The sequence below is a fragment of the Chelonia mydas genome, chromosome 2, assembly GCF_015237465.2.
Source record: "Chelonia mydas isolate rCheMyd1 chromosome 2, rCheMyd1.pri.v2, whole genome shotgun sequence".
Taxonomy (NCBI): Eukaryota; Metazoa; Chordata; order Testudines; family Cheloniidae; genus Chelonia; species Chelonia mydas.
Window position 1 is genome coordinate 44,519,832 of NC_057850.1, and position 14,393 is coordinate 44,534,224.

General features: G+C 45.7%; 1 protein-coding gene across 2 annotated transcripts in view; it reads right to left on the reverse strand.

Moving 5' to 3' along the window:
* The window catches only part of SLC26A7 (solute carrier family 26 member 7), a 141,913-nt gene that overhangs the window by 52,976 nt on the left and 74,544 nt on the right, over positions 1-14,393 (reverse strand). For both annotated transcript variants that reach the window (XM_043539357.1, XM_027818245.3), the window contains 3 exons: positions 11,228-11,310; positions 9,274-9,421; positions 6,683-6,796 (listed from right to left, as the gene is read on the reverse strand). In XM_043539357.1, the coding sequence (XP_043395292.1) occupies positions 6,683-6,796; positions 9,274-9,421; positions 11,228-11,310 (345 nt within the window). The remainder of the gene's footprint in view (positions 1-6,682; positions 6,797-9,273; positions 9,422-11,227; positions 11,311-14,393) is intronic.

Consider the following 14,393-nt stretch of genomic DNA (forward strand, 5'->3'; position numbering starts at 1 on the left):
GTCCAGTATAAACGGTATGGAGGTGAGGAGTGGCGACTGACTACGCTGCTCCGCCCAGATGGAAAACCTTTTTCACTTGGCCAGGTAAGTAGCCCTGGTGGAGGGCTTTCTACTACCCAGGAGGACTTGTCTGACCTGGTCCGAACAAGACAGCTCTGCGGCACTTAGCCATGGAGCATCCAGGCCGTAAGGTGGAGCGACTCCGGATTCGGGTGCCGGAGTCGGCCCTGGTCCTGTGTGATCAGGTCGGGGACCAGCAGTAAGGTGAGTTGGGCCACTATAGACATTTCCAGGAGCGAGGTGAACCAGTGCTGATGCGGCCACGCCGGCGCTATTAGTATGACTTGGGCCCAGTCCCTGCGGATCTTGAGGAGCACCCTGTGGACTAGGGGGATGGGTGGGAAAGCATATAGCAGGCAGCCCTTCCATGAGAGAAGGAAGGTGTCCCTGATGGACCCCGAGGCGTGGCTCCCGAGGGAACAAAATGTCTGACATTTCCTGTTGCCCGGAGTGGCGAACAGGTCTACCTGGGGATAGCCCCAGAACCGGAAGATTGAGCTCACTGCGTCTGGCCGAAGGGACCACTCATGGCCATTGAAGGTCCGGCTGAGGCTGTCCACCAGCGTATTTTGCACCCCTGGGAGGTATGAAGCCTGCAGGTGGATCAAGTGCTCTATGCAGAAGTCCCAACGTGCAAGGGCTTCTCGGCACAGGGGAGAGGAGTGTGCACCCCCGTTTGTTGATATAAAACATTGCCGAGGTGTTGTCCATGAGGATTGAAACACATCTGCCCATTATGTGCGTTTTGAAAGTGTAGCATGCCAGACACACTGCCCTCAGCTCTTTGACATTGATGTGAAGAGCGAGGTCCACTGGAGACCAGAGGCCTTGGGTCTTGAAGTCCCCTAGGTGAGCCCCCCAACCCAGATCTGAGGCATCTGACACCAAGGTGAGTGAGGGCTGGCAAAAGGCACCCCTGCGCAAACCATTTGAGGATCTAGCCACCATAGGAGGGAGTCCAGTACATGGCGGGACAGGGTTACGATCCTGTCCAACGCATCTCTGACTGGTCGGTACACCGATGCCAGTCAAGACTGGAGTGGGCGCAGCCTGAGCCTGGCATGCTGCATCACGTATGTGCAGGAGGCCATGTGTCCCAGCAGCTTTAGACAGTTTCTTGCCAACATCATGGGGAACCATCTGAGGCTCTGTATGATGTCCTGAAGTGAGTGAAACCTGGCCTTTGGGAGGTACACCCTGGCTTGGGTAGAGTCCAGGACCACGCCTATGAACCCTGTCCTCTGCACTAGGGACAGAGTAGATTTCTCCTCATTCAAGAGAAGACCTAAGTCGAGGAAGATCCTCCTTATAAACTTGACCTGAGCCTCCACCTGGGCTTTCGAGCGACCTTTGATCAGCCAGTCATCAAGGTATGGTAAGACCTGTATTTGGCGCTTGCGCAGGAATGCCGCGATGACTGCCATGCATTTTGTGAATACTCAGGGGGCAGTCAACAGTCCGAATGGGAGGACGGCAAACTGGTAGTGGCCTCTGTTCACCACGAACCTAAGGTAGCGTCTGTGATGTGGGACTATTGCGATATGAAAATACGCGTCCTTCAAGTTGAGGGTGGCGTACCAGTCTCCTGGATCCAATGAGGGGATAATGGAGGTTAGTGAGACCATGCGAAACTTGAGTTTCTTTACGTATTTGTTGAGCTGTCGCAGGTCCAGTATGGGTCTGAGGCCCCCTTTGGCCTTCAGCATGAGGAAATACCGGGAGTAGAAACCCTTGCCCCTTAGCTCCTGAGGAACTTCCTCCACTGCCCCTACCGAGAGGAGGAACTGCACCTCTTGAATTAGAAGTTGCTCATGAGAGGGGTCCTGAAGAGGGATGGGGAAGGGGATTGGGGGGGGGGGGTGGGAGGGTACAGAACTGGATGGACTATCCCCTCCCTACCGTGCAGAGCACCCATCCATCTGAAGTAATTCGAGACCAGGCACGGTAGAAAGGGGATAGACGGGATGAGAAAGTAAGAGGAGAAGGATCCAAAGGTCGTACTGGCAAGCTGTCCTCGACCGTACCCTCAAAAGGGTGGTCTAGAGCCCGGTGGGGCTCTGGGCTGGCCCGAGCTTTGTCCAGAGGGAGGGCATTGCCTCCTCCGAGTGCTCCTGTTCTGCCTACGTGGTCGTCCTGGGAGTTTTGGGGTTGGTAAGGACGAGGGGCAGGTTGAGGCCTAAAATATCTGCCCTGTGTAGCAGGCGTGTGAAGCCCCAGCGAAAGAAGGGTAGCCCTCGAGTCCTTCAAGCTGTGAAGTCTCTTATCCATCTTCTTGGAGAAGAGAGCTACACCCTCGAAGGGAAGGTCTTGAATGGTCTGCTGGACCTTGTGGAGAAGACCAGAGACCTGTAGCCAGGAGCCTCTCCTCATAACTACCCCTGTGGCCAAAGTGTGGGAGGCCGCATCCACTGCATCCAAGGCCGCTTGCAAAGACGCTTGGGAGACCAGTTTCCCCTCCTCCACGAGCGCAGAGAAGTCCCCCTGAGCTTCTTCGGGCAGAAGTTCTGTAAACTTAGCCATAGATGAGCAGGTGTTATGCCCATAGCAGCTTACTATGGACTGCTGGTTGGCTATACGAAGTTGCAGACCTCCTGTCGAATAGACCTTCCGGACTCGACTGGACCCCGGCCGGGGCAGGAGTCGACGAAACCCTGGGCGGAAGCGAGGTGGAGGTGGTCTGTCCCGAGCCACTCGCGGACAGCGCTGGCCCCTTAGGTTTCAAGGGCGGTGATCGGTCCCTCACCGGACTCTTCTTCTTTACCGGCACCGGAGATGGAGAATGGTGCCAAACTGAGGCCGACGCCCTATGGCCCGAGTAGTGGCGATGCCGGTGGGCTTTAGAGTCTTTATCCGGGCCCATTTTGCACGCCGTTGGCACCGGAGCGCTGCACACTGAAGAGGACGTGCTCGGTGCTGGGTCGTTGGGTCCCAAGTCGGATTGCGGTCTCAGAGCCGCCTCCATGAGCAGGAGTTTTGGTCTCTGCTCTCTGTCCTTATGGGTTCTTGTGCGGAAACCCTTGCAAATGGGGCACTTGTCCTTTTGGTGAGTCTCACCAAGGCACCCCCGGCAAGACGAGTGAGGATCACTCTTGGGCATAAACTTTCCACAGGACTCACAGAGTTTAAATCCCGGAGACCCGGGCATACCACTGAAGGAGAAACGAACTATCTAACAAATCACTACTAACTATATGAAAAAGTATAACTCTAGAGAATAACTATTGAACTATGTACAGTAAGAAGAAAGACACTACTAAGGCGCTTGCTGTAAGAGTGAGCAAAGTTCCAGCTAGCCATCACAGGCGGTAAGAAGGAACTGAGGAGGGGTCAGCGGGGCCCGATATTGGGCGCCCTGAAGGCACCACTCCAGGGGGCACCCAGGCTGACCCTAAGGACGCTGCTAGGGGAAAAATCTTTCAGCTGACGTTCACACGGCGCACACACATCTGCTTGGAATGGAGCACCCATGGGGAAAAAATGGTGGGTGTGGACCACCCACCTGCAGCCCCCCTATTAGCTCACTGCCCACCCACCCCCAGCGCCTCCCACCTGCTGGCGGGCCTCATGGATCAGCATCTCTGCCTTTCTCCTCATGCCTCCCACCCGCCGCGAACAGGTGTTTTGCGATGTGCAGGAGGCTGGGAGAGAAGTAGGAGGAGTGAGGACACGGCATGCTCAGGGGAGGGAGCAGAACTGGGTGGGACGAGGCAAAGAGGGGGCAGAGCCTCGGAGAAGGGGTGGAGTGGGGGCGGGGCCTGGGTCAGAGCCAGGGGTCGAGCACTCCAGCACTTTGAAAAGTCGGCGCCTCTGGCTCCTTGGTACTTTTAAGTTATGCCACTGACAGAGCGAAGCAAAGCTCCAGTTCGCTGTTCCTACCCTGTGCGGGAGGAGTAGGGCTTGCCAGGGCAGAGGTGTGCCAGCAGGTAGTTCCCCTATGCCAGGGAACTCTCTGCAGGTGACTTACAGATGGATTTTGGCATCGTTATGCCACCAGACAAACACAAAGGAGTCGTAACCAATCAAGTCCATGGGAAACATGATTTCATTCTCTTTATACTTCCCTTCAACCATACAGGCCTCTACAACTTCCTAGAAGATGGCTGGATAAGAGGGAAGGTCCTCACATGTATCAGTAACTGATTAAAGAATAGGAAACAGAGGATTGAAATAAATGGTCATTTTTCAGAATGGAGAGAGGTAAATAGTGGGGTCCCCTAAGGGCTGTACTGGGACCAGTACTAGTCAACATTCATAAATGATCTGTGAAAAGGGGTAAACAATGAAGTGGCAAAATTTGCAGATGATACAAAACTACACAAGATAGTGTAGCAGACTGCAAAGAGTTACAAAGGGATCTCACAAAACTGGGTGACTGGGCAACAAAATGGCAGATGAAATTCAATGCTGATAAATGCACATTGGAAAACATAATCCCAACTATACATATAAAATGATGGGGTCTAAATCAGTTGTTACCACTCAAGAAAGAGATCTCGGAGTCATTGTGGAGAGTTCTCTGAAAACATCCACTCAATGTGCAGCAGCAGTCAAAAAAGCAAACAGAATGTTGGGAATCATTAAGAAAGGGATCGATAATAGGACAGAAAATATCATATTGACTTCTATATAAATCCATGGTACACCCACATCTTGAATACTGTGTGCAGATGTGGTCGCCCCATCCCAAAAAAGATATATTGGAATTGGAAAAGGTTCAGAAAAGGGCAACAAAAAGGATTAGGGGTATGGAACGGCTTCTGTATGAGGAGAGATTAATAAGACTGGGACTTTTCAGCTTGGAAAAGAGACGACTAAGGGAGGATATGATCGAGGTCTATAAAATCATAACTCCTTCTCATAACACAAAAACTAGGGGTCACCAAATGAAATTAATAGGTAGCAGGTTTAAAACACACAAAGGAAGCATTTTTTTCACACAACACACAGTCAGTCTGTGGAACTCCTTGCCAGAGGATGTTGTGAAGGTCAAGACTATAACAAGGTTAAAAAAAACTACATACATTCATGGAGGATAGGTCCATCAATGACTATTAGCCAGGATGGGCAGGGATGGTGACCAGAAGCTGGGAATGGGCGACAGGGGATGGATCACTTGATGATTACCTGTTCTGTTCATTCCCTCTGAAGCACCTGGCATTGGCCAATGTGGGAAGACAAGATACTGGGCTAGATGCACCATTGGTCTGACCCAGAATGGCCGTTCTTAAGTTCTTATATGCAGGAACTAAAATGAATTCTACAGTGAACTGTGGGTCTGAAGCATGGATACAATGGATCTGGGTGGATAATGGAAAATGATGCTGCACAAGGATGGTGAAGCACTATATGTTGTCAGACTCCATTACATGAAACATTCAATAAACAGCGTTAGAACTTTCTTTGAATATTAATGCTTTTTAAAGATGTTTATTGTTTAAATTATTCAGTATAATTTACCTAGCTCACAGGGTACTGTATGGGTTATCAATAAATACCTGAACAGTGTTTTGGAAATATAAAGACCTAAATAACTTCTAGGTATTATGGCAACTTGTACAAAACAAACATGATATGAGCTGAAGGGTTCTGCATAATCTACAAGCGTACACCATGGGTAATAATCTACCCTCATTTAGGTCATGAACTGCCATTGGGGACAAGCATAGCTTTGCCCCAAATGGTGTTCATATGGTTGAGTTAACATGATGAGCACAATTAGAAAAGTTATACTTTTAGAACTGTAGTTCTGATCAATCTCAGGTTTAGTTCCTGTTATCTGAATTGCTTTGTCAAAAACTGAAACAGCTAATATCTGCCCTGGAAAAGCTGAACATGTCATCTCCACAGGCTTGATATGTACAGGACAATATAAGCACATTGTGACACAATACAAGCACACAGCAACACAAACTTTCAGTGGGCAGATTACGACTTTTTAGGAGTGGCTTTCAAGGTTGATTTTCAAAATAAAGAGAAAATAAAACAACTGGAAAAGTTGGATTTAATTAATTTTAGTCACAATCTGATTTATTTATTTAAATCCAATCAAACTAAAACTAAAAACCAGCTCAACATATAAAGTGAAATCCCTCACACACCACTACAGGGCCCTTTAGTCATGATGGTGAAAAATGCAAATAAAAATGCAAGAGCGTAAGTGTAGTTTCTTCAGTGTATCCAAGCAGGGGAGAAATACAAGGTCTGGAGTTCTGTTTACCAGACTTGAAAGCTCATAATGAATTAAAATCTAAGTAGATTAATTAATAAATCAACCCATTTGCTTTTTTAGCATGGCTGTAGCACATAACTGTGATGCCACACAGATTATTAAAGCTAAAGAGCAGATTCATGCCTCTCCCCACCTGAGTTATTAAACTAAAATTGTGTATTGGTGAGACATGCTTGGTTGCTGGGAGGAATGAGGGTCATCCTCCTGTCACCAACTGATTTAATCTGAAGTTTGAAGGAATGGTATTGATAATGGCTTCAGAAGTTGGTTCCTGAGACCTCCACATTACAGGTAAATGGAGAACAAGAAAATATAGTGGGTACAATCAGTATAGTACATGATAAGCAGCACAATAATCTCAGCTTTCTTACCAATTTAAATCAAATGAGTTACCTGTGTTTTTGCTCCGGTGCTATATAAAAGTGCAGTACGTCCCATCGCTGCAGCGCTTGGTATGCAAAAGAAAAATGAAGGAATCACATTGCTGAGGCCATGAGCCAAAAGCTCCTGCAAAGTTTTTAAAAAGAATATATTGTTTTATTCTATTGTTCTGTCATTTCAACATTTCTTGCCAACACAGGAATTCTCTATGTAAATATTAGCAATTATAAAGAACAAACTTTTAGGGAAAAACTGTAACATACAGTGTAATAGATCTTCCAGCACTGTATGCTTTCTCATGACTCTGTTATAACCTGAATGATCCAAATGCTTAGCTAGATTCGAAGGTAGATCAGGGAGTTATATTGTGTTTGGAGAATAAATGGCATTCCTAGTTGTTAGAGATTGGCTCCAACCACAACATTTACATCCAGATCCATTTTGAACAGCCCAAAGTTTGGGGGTGTTTAGCTCTGAAGTATGCTCAGGCCAATCTCCACTTTCAATAAGAAATGTTGAAAAAGAATGGTTAATTACCTTCTTTGAGAGCAAGTTTTAATGGAGTAGTAGAAATGGTAACTTGCATTTATATGGTATCTTTCATGACTAATGTGCTTTATACCTCACCCAGGACTGAAATGCAGCTACCTCTGAGCAAAGACTTAGACATGAAAAGCCTAGTTGGGGCGAGGAAGCCATCCAAGATCTTGCAAGCTGCATACTGAGGTGAACATTGTGTTCTAATACAGTGTCTGATTATGGGTTCTTCAGCATCAGTGCACTGAGTCAGGGAGAGAGCCTAGGGAGACCTTTTTCCTCTTCCCCAAACACTGAGACCACTAATGGCGCTGGCAGTACTTACTGCCCCATAGGTGGCATATCCAGCCACCTGCATGACCACGTATCCTCCCACCTGCAGACCAGCAAGCTGCTGGAGGGCTCAGCTTTGCATGTGTATGCTACACATTTACTAAAGACACAGCAAGGGCTGCAGACTAAGTCCCCCGGAGGCATTATCTTATTCCTGCCATTTGCAGCTATAATGCCTGCCATCACTCAGGCCATCCATCTTCTTTCTCCCTTCCCCACCAAACATGGCTTTGTGACATAAGTCAGAACTAATGGAAGATTGTGCGCAGAAATATTTTTTAAAACATGAGCAAAGAAGACATTCACACATCCATGTCTCAATGATGTACTGATGTCAGAGTTTGCAAAAGACATGGGCTGGTCCAAGCAAAACTGGGGTGTCCTGCAAAGACATTCAAATAAGTCTCCATCTACAAGGCCAATCATTCACTGTTCAGCCATGGCTCATCCCCCTCAAATTACTCCACAATGGGGCAGGAAGGCAGGGGTGGCATTTCAGTCCCACAGGCAGACAGAACTGGGAAGGGAACAGTTTTCCCATCCTGTTAGTATTGTAGAGAGTTCAAACATTTTTACAATCTTGACTCATGATGAAAAGCCAAAATCTCAAAATAGTTAGCAAGCTGAACATTTTTTCCCCACTTTGGGTCAATCAAAACATTTTCTTTTGATAAGTTCAAAATGTTTTGTTTTGATTCTGACCTTTTTTCTTTTGTTTAACCTTTTTTCAGTCTATTTAGCTTACATTTCAAAACAAAAAGTCAGTGAGAACTGGAAAACTGAACGTTTTTGTTTTGAAAAGGTCAAAATGGAATATTTAGACAATTTTAAAATGTTTTTTCAACATTTTTTGGAGTTGGGAGATTCAGCTAAACTGACTTTGTGTTTCATGAACAATTTTGGTTTTGAGTAATGGACTTTTTTGACGAAAAAGGATTAGCTGAAAAATTCCCCATCAGCTCTACCTATGGGACCATATCCAATAGAGAACTTGTCCTTAAGTACATGTATTTCCCACCAACTGCTTAAGTTATTATCTTCCCAGAGCACTCAGCCAACCTGACGTAGCTCCTACGCCACATCCATGAGCAGAGTGGCATAAGCAGTAAACAGTCCACTGACACTTCAGCCTGTCCCTTGAGGATTGGAACCCTCAGGACTGGCAGCCTCTGCAGCTGAGGGTTTGGCAGCGTTGTCTTCTACTTCTTATGAAGAACATCCTTTATAGTGTCTTCAGCACTGCTTCTACTTCTTATAAAGAATCATCCTTTACTTGAAATGGAACTCATACTTTGCACAAACCCCATTTTCTAAGAAGATCAGGTGAGCATATGGGCCTGTAAGTTCCTGGCTCACTCCAGTTACTGCTCTGTTTCTTCAGTCTGTGGCCCATGTAAAATTCTTCTCTCACTGAGTTGCCTTGGAAGAAGCTGCCTCATGTTACGTCACTGAAGAACACACTGAAACCCAAGCTGGCCACTGTTGGTGCCTAATGCAGCATTCCATGGCTGCTACTGAGGCTTGTGTCCCCTTAGAATTAGTAGCATCCTTCACAGACTAGGAAGCTTTGCAGAGCTCATTTGGACTGCACTGGGTGTTTACTACTATCATCTAAAGTCCTCATGATAACATATGAAATGCCTCAGTCACCTGCTAAGCTCCTGACTACTGCGTGTTCCCAAAACATCACAGTCATTTTATGATCTGCTGGCACTGAAAAGAAAATGCTTTACCTGGTTATCATCCACAGAGTATTTGAACTGTTTAGCAGAGCCTTGAGCCAGGGCTAGTGATGCTACATAACCAACTAATGCTACTCCAAAAGCTTCAGTAACTACTTCAGAGAGGATGTTCATGGATGGGGCTTTTGGTGCTGGTATCCTGTAAAGGTAAATACAATCCTTTTTATTGGACTTGTGTGATATTGGACTTGTGTGATACATGTGTGATAAATCCTGAACCAAAGTTATATTTAATTGGAATGCATACAAGCTCACAGAGACACAGGGCTTGTAGACACTGAGGCTTTTTGCCCTAAATGTCACATCATTGTTACCACTTTTTCAGTTGCATCAAACAGTGGTAACAACAGCAGGAGCACTAGTGTAAAAAGGATGCTGGCAGCCACTAGCATTTTGAGAACCATGTTGAGTAGACCTCCTTTAAAGTACACAGTGCTTAAAATGCCAATGGTAGCCTGTCACCTTGACAACATTAGTGCTCCTTCTGTTGACAGTGGGTGGTAGCCACAGTGTCCCCTATCTGAAAGATATATCAGTGTTAAATAAGAAATTTATGCCCCAAAATATGTATTTTGCTGACTTAATATGTGGGAGATAGGAGAATGGGATGACTAATAATAATAATAATAAAGTAATACTTCACAACAATTTAGGAGAGGAAGAATACCATATCCATTTGAATCTGCAGCCTGAATGAAACTATCTCAAATGGAATCTGCCATATGTAAAACAATGAACTAGTGAACTGCTAATGGGTCCACATAAATCAGCTCAGCCCCTGAAATCTTGTTTCCTGATTTTGTAACATACAACAATTTAATTTAAGCCTCTCAAAGCATTTACTGGTTTTTGGAGGTTACAGGCTGCATTTGCATTCTTCAACACTTTCTCTAGCAATTCTTTATGTGTTATGTAGCACACAATAAGCTTCTTTTAATTAAAGCTGCACAAATAAATCGTAACTCTTCATAATACATATTAAAGAGACGCATTTAGCCTTATCCAAACCCTGAGTTTAGGTATGTGATGCCTAATTTGCCCCAAACAGCTTATATAATTGGCTCTCTCAACAGATCCCAGTATCTTCCTCCTATTGCTGCAAATTCCCAATACACACATGGTCTCCTGGGCTTCCCAGAATGCACTGGGCCTATGTCACATGGGGAAACCCTAGAAGTGGTTGGAAAACTAACAGGTGAACTTGCTAAGCCCCATTTTTAAACCTTATCAACTGATAATGATCATGAGAAGCAGGCGGTATTCTGGGATCATGGACCCCAATGAAGTAGGTGCTCTCTATCTATAATATGTTCATCACCATAGTAACTATGGTGCTTCTATATTTGTTAAAATACTATTCAAAAATACACCCTCTGGTAACATATTCCCGTAAAAAAATGATTTCTTAGGAAATGTCCTATTAGACACCAATAGATTACTTGGGAAAGTGGGGGGAGAATGGCTCAATATCCCAGTTTAGAAATAAAAAGAAAAAATAAATAAAGTGAAAAGGTGTAGAAACACTGCTGCAGAAGAAGGGTGCTAACTACCCACCCTCTGCCCATGGCAAGCTCCTCCATAACACCTGGTCTGTGGCAGCACAGAGAGAATTATTTTGGTAGGTGTACTGGAGAAGGAGGCCTGGCAGTTTGTGTTGTAGTAGGGGAGAGTGTTTTACCACCCAACCTTTCTTATATCCACTGGACATCTTAGGGCACCATTTGTCCTATAAAATAATGAAACAGTCCCCATAGGCATCTGAACTTCCTCATTGCTCAGGATGGTATCAACAAACTTCTCTGGTGAGGGGCTATATTTGAGGGCTGAAACTTGAGTATTTGAAGTATTGCAGTACTCTCCATTTTCATTTTATTTGATCTTTTCATGGACTGTTCTCTAAACATACATACATTTAAAAACAATAAGCAAATAAAGAACACATTACCCTTCTGGAATATGTCCCACAACTGCTAGGCCATAGGTGTACTCCATATCAGCACAGTAGCAGCCAATGGATGTAGCAATGATCTATTTAATTCAGTACAGAAATGCTGTTAATGTTCCATTTATTAGGTACTCATATTGCTGCAATATCTGAGTGCTTCACAGTATTTAATGTATTTATCTTCACAATATCCATGTGGGGTAGGGACATGCTATTATCCTCATTGTACAGAAATAGAACCGAGACACAGAGCGGTCTAGTGACTTGCCCAAGATCACACAGGAAGTCTGTGGCAGAGCAGAGAATTGAAACCAGATCTCTGAAGTCCCAAGCTAACACCCAGCCACTGGACCATTCTTCCTTCCTAAAGTTGCCTACTAGAGTCCTGAAAGATGCCTCTCTAAATATTCCTTCCTAAAGATGCCACTCTAATGTCTTGAAATTTGCATACTAGTTAATAAAAATACCTTTATTTAAGCATTAAGTACAATATTCTGTTTAGAAAGGATGACAGCCATATTCATGGAAAACTATGCCAAAAAATATATATCTTGTAAGTTTCACTACAAGAAGCCATAGTATATAGAGCCAAAACATGTTGCTGCAACCCACTGAGGGCACAGCTAAGAAAATCAATGCATAGAACCAGAATCTGTAGGGATTATGTTGAGGAAAATCTCATACTTCACTAAAATCCAACAAATATTAAAAAGTTTTGCAGAACTGGTCCAAAAGAGTACATCTGCAATGTGTTGAGCAATTACTGTAGAATATTACAGTATTTTTGTATGGGAACATGAACGTTTATGGTATTGGAGATTAAAGGAGATTGTGCTTATTTAAGTACACATCTGCCAAACATGAACTGCTGCCCCCACACCCACACCAGTTATAGATGTTCAATTTGTGTCCACCGACCCACTAACAAAATGCAGCACAAAACTGTATCCTTCCAAGTGCATGTTAATATGCAGCCTGTCAATGCTGAAGTCTTTTTTAACAAATTCTAGTGTTTTGAAATAGCAACATGCTCATAGACTTTCAGGTCAGAAAGGACCATCATGATCATCTAGTTGACCTCCTGCACAGTGCTGTTTAGGTTGCTTTCCTCTGGGCTCCACCTCATGTTTTGTGTTTCAGAGAACTGGAAAACACATGTGCGAACTATTATTTGTACTAAGTATACGCTATTCTCTATAAGTTTTCTTATCCAAATGTGACTGTCCCCTTTCAAATCTGCACACCAAGGGGACAATCCATGCATGTGGCTACTAGTAGCGGAGCAGCACCATAATTCCCACCCTCTCAGGACCAGCACATGTTGTTCTTTGGGCATGGGATCTACACGATTTGGTGGGTCTCTGCACAGTGATGCTAGGAGAAACTCAGCAAGGGGATCTTCAGAGTTTTCACTCCCCCACATACATTTTTCTGTGGGTTTTTCAGCCCATTCATGTCCTTTTCAGGTTTGTTTTTTTTAATCAGTTGCAAAGTGGCTGAAGAATTCCACTGTAACCTGAAAGAAAAGGAGTACTTGTGGCACCTTAGAGACTAACCAATTTATTTGAGCATAAGCTTTCGTGAGCCTTATGCTCAAATAAATTGGTTAGTCTCTAAGGTGCCACAAGTACTCCTTTTCTTTTTGCGAATACAGACTAACACGGCTGTTACTCTGAAAACTGTAACCTGACACGTAGCTGTGTATCTTACCTTGAACAATAGCATCTCCCTTAGGCTGCGGTGGATTAGGTCTATGGGTTAATATTGCCTGTGCATTTCCACAACTTCCCCCTGACTTCCCCTCTGTCTGACTCCCTTCCTCACAGTATTTTCATAAGTATCTGACTAGGTCTCTCATGGTTCCTGGGACATGCTATACAAACACTTTTCTGACTGAATAATAACTCATCCTTTCTTGCTCAGACATGAAATTGCTTCTACCTTAGGCCTTGTCTATTGTCTACTTCCTGCCATTTTGGGGGCATGTGCCACAACATAGTAATCCCTCAACAAATAGTTAGGTCTTTCAGTGTACATGGGGCCAAGCTATGTTGTAACAATATTTCTAAACCATGCTAGAGTCTCAAGTATTCTAACACCAAAAGTCTCTGGTCTTACAAGCTGCTACGTTTCTAGATCAAACTTCTAAACTAAGTTTGCGCCTCTCAGAGGGTTTACATATGCGGCTAAGAAACAAAAATATTAAATTCTATCCAATCTGCATTCTTAAGCACACAGCTAAGAGATACAGTCATGGGCGGTCGGTATAATAAGCCAAGGAAAACTAAGCCTTCCCTGGCGCAGCCGCCGCTGACCCACCGCCAGACACCTGGGCAGTGGTGGCCCCGCCTCTTTCCCTCCCTGCGCCCCTTCCCCAAGGACCCCACCAGCTGCATGCCTGGTAAGTCTTCCTCCTATCCTCCACTCCACCCCCCTCTCTGGAAGTCCCAGCCACTTGCAGCATCCCTCCTCACTTCCCTTCCCTGCGGGAGTAAGGAGGGATGTGGCAAGCCAGCGGCAGGCAGGGAGTGAGGAGGCCAGCAGCGGGTGGATGGGCAGGGGAGTGAGGAGGCCAGCAGCAGGGGTCTTGCTGTGGGCAAGGGGGTGAGGAGGTGAGTGGTGGGCAGGCAGGGGGTTGAGGAGGCGAGCAGTGGACTGGGGGGGTCTCACAGCAGGCAGGGGAGGACTGGCAGGGGGTGAGGAGATGAGTGGCAGGCAGGTGCAGGGGTGAACAGGCAAGCAGAAGGCATGTGGCAGTCTTATGGCGGGCGGGGAGGCTCTGGTGGGGGAGTGAGGAGGCGAGCAGCAGACGGGGCAGTGAGGACAGCAGCAGGCAAGGGGGTCTTGCAGCGCGGGAGTAGTGAGGAAGGATGCAGCGGGCAGGGACAGGGTAAGGAGGATCTTGGCATCGGGGGGCTGAGTGGGGAGGGAGCCAAGTAGAGGCAAGGTGGGGGTGGAGTCTGGTCAGGGCCAAGGACGGAAGAGGCGGGACAGGGAGCTAGCCTCCCCTAGGGAAACCCACCACCCATGGATACAGTATTCTAATTATCTCTCCAGTCAACTATAGCAGAAAATTCAAAGGGACAGAGTCCATTTTCATATTAATTTTGAAAAGCACTTCCAAACTTCAATAGGATCTTACAAGAAGCCACATATCCATATGGAG